Below are 17,494 nucleotides of genomic sequence, written 5' to 3' on the forward strand. Positions count from 1 at the left end.
TCGTAAATGGCTGGATACCATCCTGTTCCTAACTACATTATGCATTTTAAGACCAGGATTTGCAGTAATTTAAAAGGGCAGCTTTATGAAAGAGATCATTTTTGATGGGTAGGAAACAATTTAACAATTAATAAGAAGCAGTTAGGGGAATTCCTGAGAGGTCTTAGGAAGACACTGCCTGAAAAATGGCTAAAATGGACAAATCCGGCAAAAGATAAAAAAAAATTAATTAATAACCCCTGTTTTTACAAGCAGAAAGCAGGAAAAAAAATTAATCTATAATACCAACCATCTATATTTTTCAGTGTTAAAGCTGGAGAGGATGAGTTAAAAAGAATACATGCTTTGGGGGATGTAAGTGAGGTGCATAAACAGGAACGCAGACAGCATCATTCTGCAGAGATGCTGTGCTGGCGGCTGACACAAGGAGATGTTACATAGGAGGGGTGTTGTTGTTCTGGAGCCACCCTCCTCCCCACACTCCCCTCCACTCTCCATGGCTGGAGTTCCCTGGCCCCCACATCCCTTTCCCAGGGCCAACAGGGCCATCTGGCGCTTGCTACCATGGCATGCCATCTGCCCCAGCTTCCAAAATTACCCCTTTGAATCTCCTGTTTATTCCCTTTTCGCCTTAGTGACCCTTTTCAGCTGAATGTGGGGAGAAAAGCAATTGATTGAAATAATTCATGATAACAAATAAAAAGTCTTAATATTCCTATGAGACATTTCCATTCTAAAACATGAACCTGGTGTATGTAAAATGCCAGGTAGATAGCAGTGGGTCAGTGAAAGTTATTCTCTTTACTCATCCCTTTGATTCTTTACTGGTTTTTCCAACTGCATTACCTACTTCAGCTAAATCATAGCAAGGTATGCGGCTGATCTTTGTTTTGCACTTGCTGAACATAGATGCCGGTGGGAAAAGTGTGCAGGGGCGAAGCTGAACATCTGCATCCTTCACCAAGCTTTCAGTAAGCCACACTCATGGATTCATGATGTGACACATTCAACATTATCCTTCCAAGGAATTCCACTCCAGGGGTGGAATTGATGGCTATCTGCCATATGCACTGGAAGATTTTGGGAGACCTTTCATGGTTCCTCAATATCATCATGACCACTCTGCCTACCCCTAAGTTCAGCCCACTGGAGCCCCTAGGTCAGGAAGTTCACAAACCATCACTGAGCGTCAGCTCTGTGCCAGGCCCTGGATCCATGCGGGGCTTGTGTTAGGCACTGGAAATAGCCAGGCGAAAATGACAATCCAGGGCTTCAAGGAACACAATATGTCAAAGCAAAAAGACTGTCAAAGCTATGCTCTGTCCTGTGCAAAGTATAATCAGCCTTGGAAAGAGGTTTTCTTGCTTTCTGACCTTGCAGCTTAAATATCCTGGCAACAATTTCAGAAGCTCCCCTGGCTGTACATAAATGCAGAAGTAGTCTCTTCAATTGAGAGAGAACACCTTTTACTCTACACAATACCTACGCTGTTGATTAATGAATGCAGCACAGGTCCACGAAGTCTCTCAAACAAAGCTGAGGGTGAACAAGCTTACGTCAGTCACTAGTGGCTTATATTTAACCTGTCATTTTAATTAGCCATTCTTAAAACACCAAAGCATGCAGTGGATCAGTATTATTAGCCACAGGAAATGGTCCCTGAGAGTCACAGGGACTTAATCTAGTCCCTCAAACCAGTGCCAGGATTTAACCATTCTCCCAAATGTCTGGAAGGAGAAGTTTTACTAAAAACATTATTTCCCAATCAAAGAGGCCCCCAAAAGGTGGTGGACATGGGAAAGACAGATCCATAGGCTTTAAAGGTCGGGAAAAAAGATTCTGAAAACAAAAAATCTTCCCAACGTGCCCAGTTATTCTCTCATTCCTTCTTCTTCTCTCTTTACACACACACACACACACACACACACACACACACACACACACACACACACACACACGGCTCTTGGTGCTTTTTATAACAGATTCTCGCTGTTGGGGCCGCCTCTGCAGGGCAGCGAGGACAAGCAAGTCACAAGTCACGTTGTTCCCTAAAGGGGCGAGTGCCCTGGTGGACGCGAGGTTTGTGTTTCTGCCTCCTTCCTGTGCCCCGCCTCCTTCCTGCAGCTACAAGTAGCCCAAGCCTGAGAACTCTTCCAGAAGTTGTCCTGGGCTTCCCACAGAGCTAGTTGTGCCGCAACCCGGGAAGTGCAAGGTGCGGGAGAGCTCGGGCTCTGGCGCTCCGACCCGCCGCCGCCCGTGTGGCTCACCCCTCTCTCGCCGCAGGTGCCAGCGCACGTGGGGAGCAGCTGCACCAGGTGGCGTCCGGGGTGGGGACAATGAAGCGCAGCCTGAGGAAGATTCTGCGCCCTGGCGAGAAGAAGGAGCCCCAAGACGTTGTCTATCAGGGCGTGCAGGACGACATGGACGACAGCAAGGAGTCGCTTAAGGTACCCTGGGCGCTTGGCGGTCGGGACCCGCCGCAAAGTCCGGGCGGGGGGCTCGAGGTTCCCTTGCGGGCAGCCCTCGGATGCAAGGGCGGGAAGTAGGAAGCCTGGAGAGGCCAGCGGGGTGCTTGCTTAGGGGCGTGTGCACTTTCCAAGAGTAGACCTCGAGACGTGGGGAGCCTGCGGGGCCACGCTAATAACACGCCCACAACGGTCCTGCTTTGTCCTTTTTGTTTGCTTGCTTGTTTGTGCAGCCTGTGCTTGCTCCTGAATGGGCAACTGCAGTTCCGGGAGACCTACTCAAAAAGTACCTTTGGCATTTGGTACAATTAGGCAACTGCCTAAAAGCAGGACAATTTGAAGTGCGTGAGGTCTCACAGGGACCTTTTCGTAGATTTCGTTTGTAGCCACGCAGCGTGTCGGGTAGTCCTCGGATAGCTATTCAGGCAAGAGGTGCTTGGTGGAGAAATGTTCTTGTCTAATAGAGTGACACGGAGAAACCAAGGCCTGCGAATGAAGCGTTACAGAGAAGGCTCTGGTAAAACGCAGGCAGGACTAGTGAATTCCTCCTCCAGGGAGTGCGGGCATCAGGAAACTCTGTGGAGGATGAGACCCTTTGAAGATGGGAGAGTGGTCTCCTGGGGAAGGTAAGGGCTGGGCTGGGGGCTTCTATTCCTTATGCAGCTCTCCAGACAGTGGCACCTAAGGCAGCACAGGGCCTGATGGCCTAGTCTGAGGCACGGAGGCTGTTGGGTTCTCAGAACCCGCCACTGATGTCCTCAGATTGCCAGCAAGAGGAAAGGTCTCTTTTGAACCGTTGAGATGTCATTAAAAGTTCTCTCCAAACCCCCCATGACAAATCTCTTTCCACAGTGGAACCGTGTTAACAGTATGTATTTTCCAGGAAAAAAAAACGCTTCTACAAATACACATATGTTCATATATCTTTTAAAAAATTACTTATAAAAGTATGAAGTCACAGAGATTTCCACTTTGATTTACTCACAAAATATATTTTAGAATACTGTTCAAATTAGCATGGGGAGATATACCTAGCTTTTTTAGCAGCTTCATAGTATCACATTGTATGAATGTATCTTGATTTATTTAGCCAGTCCAGCACTGATGGACACTTAGGCTGTTTTTTTTTTCCGTTTTGTTTTGCTATTACACACGATTGTGTCTGTGAGTGTAGATGTGGCTTCTCTGACCATCCATTCATACTGTTGTGGGTATGTCTGTATGTTAAAGTCCTGACTGGGTGAAGAGGTATGTGCAACTTTAATTTTAGTAGAAATTACCAATTGCTGTCTAAACAGGTTGCACAAATTGTCACTGTTGTCAATCATGTATGTGAGTCAGGCAGGTGTAGTAAATCACACACACCAACAAGCCAGGCTTCCCAAGGTGAGTCTACATATCCAGGGTGATCACAGACGTTTTTTTTTCTCCTTAATATTAGCATGTTAACTGATGCCATTGGCTTCTCCAAACAGTTGAGTCATGAACGGATTTTAACCACTAGCATAGTCTTACAATTTATATTGGACAGGAAGAAATTTTAACATTTCAAAAATCATCCATGTGGTTTGGTTTTTCTAGAGACATTTGCTGAAGGATTTCTATAGCTCAAAGTCTCAAACTTATTTTTCTTCATGTTTTTGTTTAATTGTCTTTAGTTAGTTTTATTGCCTAAGTAGAGCCATTTATGTTATTTAAGGCTTTTAGAAGCTACATTAGGGCTTGTAGATTGAGGGATTTATGTATTTTATTTCATTAACTGCAATAATTCTGGATCATTTCATAAAAATCCCAGTGGTTAGACTTATTACAAAGCAACATATGTGAAGGCTTTGGAACTCTAGCGATTTTTTGGCAGCATCATAATATAAAAGATATGACATATAACATATTTTATAATTGGCATTTGACCTTTCATTTGTTATAATCTTTCTCCTTAATTTCCTTCTTTTGTGCCCTGTTGCTGCCTACATGTATTTCATTAAATCAACCTAAAGCAAATGTATTTGATATCTCTGTTTTTTAAAGGGCTTAGTTAGAATTAGCTTCTCTAAAAGTGATCTAGTCTATTATGTTCTGAATCTGATCATAGAGTTCAAAATCAAAAAGAATATGAAGTGACCCTGTGACAATAGGAAACTACATTGAATATATAATAATTTGTCTAAATGACATCCTTGGCTTACTTTTAGGATTGCCTTTAAGAAATCTCTTCAAAGCCTGACAACATGTCAGGTACTGAATTGACACTGTTTAGCACAACTGATATTCTCATATAAAGTATTTAGATGCTGTTTTGTCATTGTGAATTCAGCAGTACCTTGTGAGTTTCTGAACCTAGTACTTCCTCTACAGAGTGTGGAATGGGTTTATGTTGATAGCACATACTGAACAGACCCTGTGCTCTTTCTGGCACTGGGAAGTGGGCAGTGCAATCCCTTCATTATCACCTGAAGAATATATCAAATTCAAGTGCTGAAATGCTTCTGAATGGATTTAGGTAAATACTTTCTTTGATAGGGAGAGACATTGAGAAAGAGCTTATTTCTTCAACAAGCCCGTTTTTCATTTAATACTCAGTATGTATAAATTTGGAAATAGTTGGATGCTCATTGTCATATCCTGCGGTCACTTAAACTATCATATATATAGCATATGTAGAATTGAATTTTTTAGTTAAAAAGTGACACATCTCTATGTAAAAGATGACCATAGAAGAGTGATTTTTAGATACTATTCTGTGATAACAGAAGCAAAAACCAAAGTTCAAAATTTTAAGAGATTAAGTTGTTTTTATTTCAACCTGACATTTACTGAATGAACCCTAATATGCTAAATTCTTTATTAACTATATTAAAACACATTAAGTACTTTAACACTTCATTTTAGTTGATTTTCTCTACAGTGGTGAGAAATGCTCTGGTTATCTTTAAAATAACAACTTAGAGTTTCAACACATATATATTATCGTGTGTCAAATGCGACCAGTCATGGTCAAATGTAGAATTAAAAAAAGTGTCTAGGCCATTTATCACTATTTGGGGAAGATTTTTACATTTTCAGAAAATGGTAATTTCACAGTGGTTTCCATGAAAAGCTACTTTCTTTATAGTACACTTTGCTTTTGGTCCATGTGATGAAATATTTGCCAAGAAATAGCTTTGGAAAAATTTTGGGCAAATGTACCATTTGATCACATATTTGCAAAGCTGAAAGTAACATTGAGAAATAATCTTAGTCTATATGTTGCCATAGGGCTGGAATGAGGTTCTTTTGATTTTTCTTATTTTTAACACTGATTTTTTTAAGCCTCTAGGACATTAAAATTCATCAAATAATCTGGGGATGTTCTAGTGTAAGTAATAGTCCATGTGGCCTCACCTGCTGCTCTGTGAGAGCTCTGGTTTCTCCTCCCTGTTTCCCTTTCTCTCTTCTTATTTTCTCCCTCCTTCCCTCCTATCCTTCCTTCCTTCCTTTCTTCTCTCTCTGGAAAAATTATTTGCACATTTGAAAGTATCATGGAAAAATAAGTATTCAATGGGTAGTACACATTTAGCAACAGTGTGTAAAATGAGAGATAAAGAAAGAACTGGAGAGTGTTTCTCAAACTTTTTGTCTCAGAACCCTTTTAAACTTAAACATTATCAAGCATCTTGAAGAGAGCTTGTTTATGTGAGTTATAGCTACCAGCATGTATCCTATTGGAAACGACAGTGGAGGAAATGTTAAAGCACAAGGCACAGCACGCATTCCAGTAACTATTAGTGCGGTGAGGTCACCACACATCTTGTGGCATCTGGAAAGCTCTACTGTGAACTTGAGAGAATGAGAGAGAGAGAGGCTGGGCTGAAGATCGTCTGCTAGAGCTGTCAGGAGGGCCTGCTAGAGGAGGGGTGCTTTAAGAGGGCTATAGGAAGCTAGGTGGATTGGGACCAAGGGAAGGAAGAAGGCCTTTATTTCTACAACATATGCAAGTTTGTGATCAGAAAATAAAAGCATTTATTTAATGTACTGATCAGTGTTAAGGCATTTGCTTATACCTTCTTTATGTCTCTAAGCATTTTATGTTTTCAAGAAAAATATTTACTTTATAAGCATGATAGTCTTGGATAATAAACTTTTTTATATACCTCTAGGTGGTTTTTGAAGGAAGTGCATGTACATCACAAAACTTTATCCAGAAACAAAAGAGATTAAATGGCAGATATGATACAAATGCCTCCCCTTTGCATCATGCTGCAGCTGAAGGTCAAGTTGAGCTGATGAACATGATCATCAATGATTCCTCTTGTGAAGGTAAAAAATACGTTACAATGAGTGTTCCATAAATCTATCATTCCATTAGATTCATTGGAAAGAGTGGTATGAAGTCATTCTGAAGGGTAGATTAGTGCCAATTATAAAAGGCCTTAAAATTAGTAACTGGTAGCTAAGGGTAGAGTAACCAACACTAAGAGGCAGGGGGCAGAGGAAATGCCAGAAAAAGAATGAGGAGAATGATGGATAAGAGGTTGATGATGCAAAAGCCAAGGGAGATGTTCCTGGGACAGGTAAGTTCGAAGGAGCAGTTCCCACAAAGAGACCAAGTAGGAAGGAGATCACAATAAAGCCCTTACATTCGAAGGCCCCAGTGACCTTTGTAAAGGTGATTTCTGAAAAGTGGTGAAGATAAAACCAAATTCAAGTTATTTAATTAGTGAATGGCAGTTTGTAAGTATAGGTCCCTGTTTAATTAAGTTTGGTGCCAAATAGAATGAAGAATGGAGTGACTCATCTTGATCAGACAGGATGGTCAAGAGATGTGGGTGAGGGTGTGTGGCTCTTGGGGATGCGTGTGTGTATGTGTGTTGTTGAGAATGAGATACTTGGATGAGTGAAAGGAGATAGTGGAGAGAGAGATTTTTAAAAAGGAGAGAAACAGAAAACATGCCTGCCTGGTTCCAAGTTTCATAGGTGGTCCTCAAATCATATTTATGAGTAAATAGCTTTTCTCCCACCCCAGACATAAGGGTACACTACCACTAATTTAAATGGTTGGCAAAGCAGACAGCTGTATCTATTTTAGAATAGCCATAGCACACTGCAGGATGAAAAGACCTGTTATGCTGAGCTCACAGGGAAAATAGTGCTATATATTATATTGTAGAAATATGTGCAAACCATGTGTGCATCAGGGGCTCTAGCTTCAATTCTAGTCTTGTGGTTTATTAGTGGTGTTTCTTTTTTCCTGTTAACATTTTTTGAACCATTGCTATTGGCCAGGCATTCTGCTAAGATCTTTAAAGACATGATTTAGTGTTATTCTCCCAACAATAGCACAAGGAGTGTGGGGGGTGTGGGGGGTGTGCATGCATGCGTGTATGTGCCTGTGTGTAGGTGGATGTGTGTATAGTTCTTTTTTATTTGTTATGCCAAATTTGAATTTGAGACAGCTGAAGTTCAAAGAGGTCAGGTGACTGTCATACCTCCTTATTTTCCGTGTGATGTGGGTAAGACTGTTAGCCTCTCTAGGCCTCAGCATCTTCATCTCTCTGAAAATTGGTCATGGGGGTAGCTTGTGGGCTGTTGGAGGCTTGAATGAAATAATGGTCATATGGAACCTAGTAGAGTGCCTGGCACGTAGTTCCTGCTTTTACATAATCTTGGTATTTTATCACATTCCCCAAATTCACGTACACATAAAGACATGCAGCAATAGGTGCTATTGCTTATGAAGGCTCTTGATAGAAATTTAACTCAGTTGACAAAGTCGGTGCCATGCTTCTGTTTATTCTTGACAGGTGCCCATTGGGTGGCTCATGTGCATGAGAACAGAAGCTGTGTCCTTACTTTTCGTAAAGAAGATGCAGCTGATTACAGTCGCACTTAGCACTGAGTTTTGAAGTGAGTAGGCCCTCAGGAGGTGTTGGATACAGTCCCAACAGACTTTAATCTACATTTTGGTGTCTTTTTCTAGTGCTGAACGTAATGGATGATTACGGGAATACCCCTCTGCACTGGGCTGCAGAAAAAAACCAGGTGGAAAGTGTTAAGTTTCTTCTCAGCAAAGGAGCAAACCCAAACCTTCGAAACAGCGCCATGATGGCAGCCCTCCACGTGGCTGTGCAGGCCATGCACAACGAGGTGGTCAAGGTGAGCTGGCTCTCCGGGCCCTGACCGTCGGAGCGGGGTATGGCTCCCAGATCTGGCTCTCTCTACCGGGCAGGAACGGCCACCCTAAGCTGCCAGGGTAAACCAGATGTAATGATTACAATGTTGCTTTATTTCTCACCAACTGGTGGTGATGATGTTGATGATAGTCCTATTTTTATTGAGTAGTTCTTATTTACCAAACATTTTTCTAATAGTTTTGTGTGGTTTCATTTATGAAATCCTCATTTTAAAAACCCATGATGAAAGAAGACTATTAATATTAGTATTTCCATTTCATAGCTGAGTACACTGAGGCACAGAAAGAATTGAATAACTTGCTTAATGTTGCATAACTGGTGAAAGCAAAGATATAGAAGTTTTGTTCTCATCTCTGTTTCCAAGTTCAGGCTTTATCATTTTTACCTGACTGATTCAATGACTAAAAGGAAGAAGCTAATGAGTGCCTCAGTGAAAACAGAAAACATAATTATAATTTGTTGTTTTTGTCAGAGGGCTTAGTTAGTGTAAGAGATAATGATACTATTGGGAAATTTCTTATTGTTTTTCAAGGTTTGAGAGTAAGTTTGATCAAATAAAGGAAACCCTGGTAAATACCTAAAGGGTAAGATTTAGGCCATGGCTTTTAAACTGCATCTCAGAGTCTCACACACTAGAAAATAAGCATGCTTACATAAAGAAGAATGCAATTTACAAATGGATCATGTTCCAGAAGTTATTTCTAAGATAGGCTATTTGGAATTTATGATAAAGTTTTCCTGTAAAACAATATTGCAAATAATGATTTACGAGTGTGGTAAGCCACAACAAAACCTAATTGTCTGTAAATCACCAAAGAGATTCATGAGTTTCAAGTTCGCTTTAGCCCACAAACCTTTCTCTCAGCCCTCTGAGACCTTGGCTCCTGTAAGTCGGGGATAGAGGGTGTGAGGGGAGCCCCTTTCAGCTCTCTGACTGTTCCTTGTGTATGGCTCTATCGCAGTTCTTAGCACATGATATTGGAATCAGATGGTTGTGTGCTTTTGTCACCTATGGCTGGCTGTCCTTGAAGGAGGGGCTGTGTCTTACTAATCTAAATACCTCTAGTCCTCAGCACTGCTGGTAAATGATGGCTGTTGAATGAATGAATGAGTTAATGGGAGTTCTAGATGGAGGAGAAAGGGAGAGCTGAAGTATCAGTACCTATGACAATGAATCAAGGCAGCCCCCGAGGAGGTTACTAGAAAAGCCTCTAGGAACAGGCTGGTTTTTCTTTTTAATATCTGCATTATTCATAAGCCAAGTGCCGCTTCCATATCTTCAGGGTTGGGCCGCTAGTGACTGCAGGGACTCCCCCAGAGATGTCACATATTTCCTCATGGAGCTCTTGGTGCTTCCTCTGAAGGCTCTTTTCAGAAACAAATGCCCATTAACTTAATTAATATTGGTTCTGAAAGTGTGATTTGGGAATTCGAAGGCAGGTAACAGTTGGAAGACTATCGTTAATTAGAAGGAAGAAATCTTCAGACTAACAAATATAGAAAGGGAGATATCACATAGAAATAGAAAAGAAAATTAAGCCGTAAGTTCATAACTGAATTGTAAACTAGACGGCAGACAGGAAAGAAATTTTGCTTCTGGTGACACCAGAACAAGAAGAAAAATAGGGTTATAAGAGTTATATGATAACTATTATAAAATTGTCTCTTTCTTACCATGTCTTACCAGCCATAACTATTGTCTAAAAATATTTTCAAACCACTTTGGTTCACCAGAGATTATGGGAGTAGAAGAAGGAGGAGGAGTTTTAGAGTCTTTCCCTTTATGCTTGCAAATAGCAGTCCTCCCTGCCTGCCTTTCCCAGTGACACCCAGGGGTCAGGCCTGCACCCGCCCAGCCCTTGCCAGTCTAGAAGGCTGCTCCATCCACTGCTCCGCCAGCTTGCCCCAACCCTTCCCCTGCTGCCTATATGGTTGTAAATAAAAAATTTTCATTTGTTCAACACCTCAAGTCCCTGCACAGATGACCAATGGTATGGCCTGGGGATTTGGGGAGCTCTGTCTCTCAGTAGCCTGCAGGCCTTAGTCCTTGGGGCTTAACTTCAAAGTATCCAATTGTTTGACCCTTCCATGGGGCTTCCTAGATTCTCATCAAATCTCTGGTGAGCTCACCTCCGAACCTTACAGACTTGTGTGGTCATGACTGAATTTGAAGTAGGTGCACAGTTTAGTTGAGCCCTCTGGGCCCCCTGCCACATGTAATGTAACACAACTTTTTGAAAGATTGTGCTTATGGTAGTACAATAATAACAGCCTAATATATGTGACAGATCTATGATTTATGATTCTAAGAGGGCAAAGAAAGAAAAATCTCTTCTTGCAGGCTATGGTATGTTATTTAACACGTGAACCTAGACTTCGTAAGGACAGAATGTGAAGGTGCCTAAAGTCCACAGAAGGAATCTTGTATCCTCATTTCCCCACATCCATCGATAATTTCCCTGTGTGTTCTTATGCGCTGAAATCTCGGTTCAGTTTCCTTTTATGAGCAGAGCTAATTAGTAAGCCTGAATCATTTGCTAAGGTATCGGGGTACATTCTGTTAACAAGTGGCTCTGGTAGTAGGTTGCATGGTCAAGGCTTTGAAGAAACAGCTTATTTAATAAATTTTTAAAAACAATTTATTTTATAAGCACATGTCATAGTTTTATCACAGTCTTGCTGTCAGAGGAAAGGCCTCTGATAGACCAATTCAAAGGTTTCTCTCTTGATAAGACATTTATATGACATAATTTTGGTTACATTTAAAATAAAATGAAGACGGGTTAAAGATCTATAGACTCTTGGGCAATAATTAGCAGGTAGTCAATCAAGTGAGGAAGTTACAGGTCTTCAATGAAATTCCATCAGAAAAATTACTTGACTGTTCTATCAGCATGTTAATTTCTTATATTGTAGAAGAAGTTTCTGTTCCAGACCAAGTTTTAATTAATTGAGTTAAGCTATATCAAACTGTTACACAAAACTGTATTTCTTTTACTGAAGAGAATGGAGTTTTTATTGACATTTCCCAGAATGCTTGTAATCTAGGTAAAAGAAAAATGACTAGAAGGGAAAAAGAAAGCATTCTCTCCCTTCCTCCCTCCCTATCTTTCTCTCTCACTTTCTCCCTCCCCCCATCCTCCCTCCTCCCCCTTCCTTCTCCCCCATGCACACATTCTAAACGGCTCCATAGATTTATTTTCTTGAAAATATTAGTTAACATCGCTCACTTAATACAAGTGAGTGAGAAATATTAAGTGAAGCTATGTTAACTAGTATCTACAATTCTTATTCTGTTTCCAATTCCACAACTCAGTATTTGCCTTAATTGATGTGATATTGAAATCATTATTATTTGAGAAATTTATTTAATGCCCACTGTGTGCAAGCTTTTGTGTTAGACTGTGTCAGAGAGGGATGAAAAAAGACAAATAGACATGGTCCCTGGCATCTACAAACTTATAATCTGGTGAAAGACAAGTACCTTATTTACAAATCCACAATTTAGCTTTTTGACAATTATTCTCCCCTTCTAGGTCTTGACTGAGCACAGCAGTACTAATGTTGATTTGGAAGGAGAAAGTGGAAACACAGCTGTGCTAATGGCATGCTCCAAAGATAACAGTGAAGCACTGCAAATTTTGGTGTGTCTATTAATCATATTTTTTGCATTCTTTGTCTTTTCATGAATATAACATGTATTATTGTTATTTACAATAGTTCTTTTGTTTCCATCCTTAGCAAAATATAAAATAGGTCAGAAAAATTAGTTCTTTATGTTTTTGTATATGTGCATACCCCTTAAGTGGATCCGAGATTGCTTACAGAAGACTGACAGTAAAGCAATGAAAGTGGGAGAAAATTGGAGTGAAAAGAAAATATACGCAGGAAAAATTAAGATGAAGCTGGTGGTCAGGTTAAAATATAAAATACAAAATATAATGGCCTATATTTTAGTAAAGGTGGGTCATACATTAGACTCCGAGCTTCTGACAGTCAAAGGAAAGCTGAATATAGTCGACTGCAGACTTATGGCCCATAGATAAAAACCAAAAGAAACACGGCCACTCCTGTTCCCAAGACCAGAAGATTTGCTGCCATGGCTTCTCAAACTGGAACTCTGTGTGATTTAATGACTAAAGTCCTTACACACGTCCCTGAGAGCAGAGCCGGCCTGGCCTTCTCTCTCTGGTGCGGCTTCCTGGGGTGGTCCAATAAAACGCTGCTGATGCCTGTCTCAGTGACTGACTCCTGTTCCTCGCAAGGCTCCTTCCAAGAGTGCCATTAGAATTCCAATTAATAGCTTTCTTTCAAATAGTCCTTAATCCCTTGTATGTTATCCAGGCTAGGCTCTATATTTTTACCACTTGAATTTGCCTCTTCACCATCTCAGAGAGCAGGAAAATGAAAGAAAAGAATTTCAAAATAGTTGCCTGCTATTGAAATACACTGTACAAATATGTTTTAACATATTTACTAGATGTACTTAGGGACAAGCACATACTCTGTAAGTTGTCGTGATTGGGCCTAAAAGAGAATAAATAATAAAGAGAATAAAAATAACCATTAACTAACACTCAAACCAAGAATTTAGAAAAAGAACCTTAAATTAACCAAAAGAAAATTAGAAGAAATAAGAAATAAAGTTGCAAACACCTTCAAAACCAATATACATTTTTAAAAATCTTATTTCTTTGAAAATATAATATTTATGTGTAAACTGTGTAATCACATTGTTCAAAAAAGTTTTTTCATAACAATATCTTTAGTAATGTGATTTTATGAAGAATATCTTCCATTTCTGGATATACAACTTTATATATATATATAAATATATATATTGTATAAAATATATAATATGTATGTAAAATATATATTATATATTTCTTTTATATATGTAAAAGAAACTGATGCTGCCTCTAGAAGCCAAGATTACAAGTGGAATTTGCTTCTTCACACTCTTCTGCTTTTTCAGAGCTTTTCTTTTGTAATAATTAAAGGTATTTAAAACAAAACTGAAGTCCAGTGATGTATAGAAAATGGTAGTTAAAAATGATAGGCTCAGAGAAAAAGGTAATACAACATTGAGTTCTTTTAGCATCTTTTTAGTAAAGAGCCTTCATTAGTGAAAAGACCTGCTTTTCATAATTTGACTAGTGTGCTGGCATATTCATTTATTAATTTTACATAAATAAAGGAAAAAGAAGCTGAGAAATATCATCACTTTATTTGCAGAAGGAATTGAGAGTGGATATAGAAGTCATGATAATGTCTTTAAAAATCTCGTTAATCCCATTGAAAAATGTGATGACATTAGTTTGCTAGGTTATCAAGATTGATATTTTTGTGTCTACATTGTCACCTTGTCTTTGGAAGATATAAAATGTCTCTATCTCATAATCTCAGCCTAGTGCAAAATTATCTTCTTGCCTAGATTTCATATCATATGAAGCTTTCTATGTGTTTTTACATAGGCACACAATAATGAAATGATCTGGGAGAGGCACATAAATTCTTGTTCACCTTTGTGGTTTGGGATTTAACATGTATCATTGGACTTTATTTTTTCTTCTTTCTTTTCCTCCAGTTTAATAAAGGAGCTAAGTCATGTAAACCAAATAAATGGGGATGCTTCCCTGTTCACCAGGCTGCATTTTCAGGTGCCAAAAAATGCATGGAAATCATACTGAAGTATGGTGAGTAAAGGCTTTCCTACATCACATGCTATAAGGAAGCCTATTCTGGTGGATGCTATTCATTTGAAAAGTATTTAATAACATGTACACATGGGCTTTTATGGAAGTCTAAATGCCCTTTCTTTTAAAAATATTCCCTATTATTTATTTTAAATATTTGTTGTCTTGAAATGTTGTTTTCTTCTGCAGGTGAAGAACATGGATACAGCCGTGAGTTTCACATTAACTTTGTGAATAATGGGAAAGCCAGCCCACTCCACATGGCCGTTCAAAGTGGAGACTTGGAAATGATCAAAATGTGCTTGGACAATGGTGCACACATAGACCTGATGGAGGTAATTGCTTGTATTCTACAGGACACCTGTATTTTAAAATCGTCATAAATTATTTTCTAAATGCTTTATAGCTCTTTTACAGTTAATTTAGATTGAAAGTGCATATAAGAAATAGATATTATTTCCTTCTGTTCATATAGAAGCAGAACAAGAGAAAATTTCAACCCCCAAATTTCAGTTTATGTAAGGAATAATGTGAGTTACCAAAAGCAATTGCAGACACAAATATAGATACAATAAAGATCATATATACAGTTTAACTGCCATTAAATGAGTTAAAGTCAGCCCTCAGAAGATGATAATATGTTACTGTTGTCAGCCAGGAACATTAAGGCCCAGTCATGAATGTCTTTGGTTATAGTTCTATTCTGAAGAGTTGTCATCTTTTAAACTAAGGGCCACTTAACTAATTTCTAAGGATATGTATGTGAAAGTATTGACTGTGCTTGAGATGTGGCCTTATGTTAGGACTTTCTGACCAAAAGTGTAGAGTTCTGGCCCTTTTCGCTGAGTTTTGGGTGGCAACATGCTCCCCACCAAAGGCCTGTGGTTTCTGGAGGAAGAGGGGATTGGTTATTAATCTCGTGTGGCTTCTGGACCCTGCTCCTAATTGCCTTCAATATAGAAAAGAAGAGCTGCCATTGTTGGTATGGGGTCTGAAGTCACGTTATACACTGGGTTTCCTATAGCAATGAATAAGACATGGTTCTCATACTCCTAGGAGGAAGAATGGCATCCCGATGATGATGGTGGAAGTACATGGGAAGAGCTGTCAGATTCCAAGGACACCCAATTGCTATCTGTGATATTTATACTGATGCTTTTCAATAGACGAGACTGATCACTATTGATCATTTGAAATGTGATAGATATTCCTTGGTTTTATTAACCTAGGAAGACAAAACTCACAGCTGAATATAAGTTATATTCTTAGATCGGGATTGAAACATTGATTCTGGTATCAAAATTCTTTACAGAATGGGAGGTGTATGGCCCTTCATTTTGCTGCCACCCAGGGAGCCACTGAGATTGTCAAACTGATGATATCATCCTATTCTGGTAGCACCAATATCGTTAATGCAGTTGATGGAAATCAGGAGACCCTGCTTCACAGGCAAGTTTCCTACCTATCATTCCGTATGCAGATTTTTAATCTTTTTAGTCGTTTCATGTTAAATTATACATTGCAAGAAAAAGTCAGCACTCACTCTAGCAAAGATTCCATTCAAAAGAGAAGAACAGAACGGTTCAACTGGAATCTCTTGTGTTCCTTGGGAATTAGAATAGAATGTTATTAATAATTAGTTTTCACAGAATGAAATCTTCAGTGGCATATTCTAGATCAGTTCTTAGGCCAGTGGATATAGGCTCAAGATTAATTTTCTATATGCTACGGAAGTTAACATACAAGACTTTCCAAGCCCTTTCAAATCTGTTCCAATTCCTCATGTGTATCTTATCACCATTTTTAGTGACAATAATAGAGCAGATATATATGGATATTCCACCTTTCCAATCGTAATTCCTTCTGCTAACTCCACAATTATAGATAAATGGTATCAAAACACATAGTTTTAGGAAATTATAACCAAGTCACCAAAACAAGAAAAATTTCTGTGGAGTTTTACAGAAATACATATCAGAGAAAATGTCTGAAACTGTGGGCTTACTAGATGCTGGGATAGGAAATAGGCAGTGTAGTCTGTGAGTTCAGTTCCTTTGGGAAAACAAGTATTGAAAGCTCCCCATGGGAGTGAAAGAAGGGGCTGAGTCTCTTTGTATCTCTTACACACACATACACACACACACACACACACTCACTCTCACACACACAGCTGTGAGCAGGCTGGAAGCAAAACTACCTGCTACAATAGGATATGCATGAATAGAAAGGAATTCCCACTTACAATGAGCTGACAAACTAAAATTTTATAGCATAAAAGAAAACTAATAAAAAACAACAAAGTCAACAGAAGCCTAATTTATTTCTAAGGAAATAGAAATAATAGGACAATTTGAAAAGAATTTTAAAATAAAGATATTTGAGATCCTCAAAAATTTAAAGGCAGCCTGGGTGCAGTGGCTCATACCTATGATCCTAGCACTCTGGGAGGCCAAGGTGGGAGGATTGCTTGATCTCAGGAGTTCAAGACCAGCCTGAACAAGAGCGAGACCCCGTATCTACTAAAAATAAAAAATTCAGCCGCGCATCCTTGGTGTGCACCTGTAGTCCCAGCTACTCAGGAGGCCGAGGCACGACGATCACTTGAGTCCAGAAGTTTGAGGTTGCAGTAAGCTACAATGATGCCACCGCACTCTACCAGGGCGACAGAGAGAGACTGTGTCTCCCAAAAAAAAGAAAAAAAGAAAGAAAGAAATTAGAAGAGTGAATAATCTGTTATGTAAAAATAAATATATGAAGATAGGAGAAGATCATAAAAAATAAATTGGCATGTATGAAGCCAGAACCAGGACCAGGATTGGTGATATGAAAAAGATCCAGTTAGAAACCCTAAAAAAATTAGATAAGGAGCAGTTGAAATAAAACAAAAACTCAATAGATAGACTCACCTCTAGACCAGAGATTCTCAGATTGCTGCATGTTAGAATTCCATTGCCAATGAATATGACAGATTGTATCAGCATCTCTGGGATGAGCCTCAGAAATTTTTAAGAAATCTTTGATTCCAATGTTCAGCCAATTTGGAAACCCAATGATTTGGTTATAGTTAGAATGTATCTTTAGAACACAGCCTTAATATATAAATATGCTTAAGAAGTAATTATTTTAGGAAAATGGGGCCTTAATGTTATAATTTATTTCTTAA

General features: G+C 39.3%; 1 protein-coding gene across 1 annotated transcript in view; it reads left to right on the top strand.

Moving 5' to 3' along the window:
• Window positions 1-2,336: 2,336 nt before the first annotated feature.
• The window catches only part of TRPA1 (transient receptor potential cation channel, subfamily A, member 1), a 47,994-nt gene continuing 32,836 nt past the window's right edge, over window positions 2,337-17,494 (top strand). Inside the window, exons 1-7 of the mRNA XM_012663106.1 lie at window positions 2,337-2,447; window positions 6,602-6,761; window positions 8,422-8,597; window positions 12,172-12,279; window positions 14,223-14,331; window positions 14,521-14,666; window positions 15,644-15,780. Coding sequence (XP_012518560.1) covers window positions 2,337-2,447; window positions 6,602-6,761; window positions 8,422-8,597; window positions 12,172-12,279; window positions 14,223-14,331; window positions 14,521-14,666; window positions 15,644-15,780 — 947 coding nt within the window. The remainder of the gene's footprint in view (window positions 2,448-6,601; window positions 6,762-8,421; window positions 8,598-12,171; window positions 12,280-14,222; window positions 14,332-14,520; window positions 14,667-15,643; window positions 15,781-17,494) is intronic.

Source organism: Propithecus coquereli, unplaced genomic scaffold (assembly GCF_000956105.1).
Source record: "Propithecus coquereli isolate 6110/MARCELLA unplaced genomic scaffold, Pcoq_1.0 Scaffold8, whole genome shotgun sequence".
NCBI lineage: Eukaryota > Metazoa > Chordata > Mammalia > Primates > Indriidae > Propithecus > Propithecus coquereli.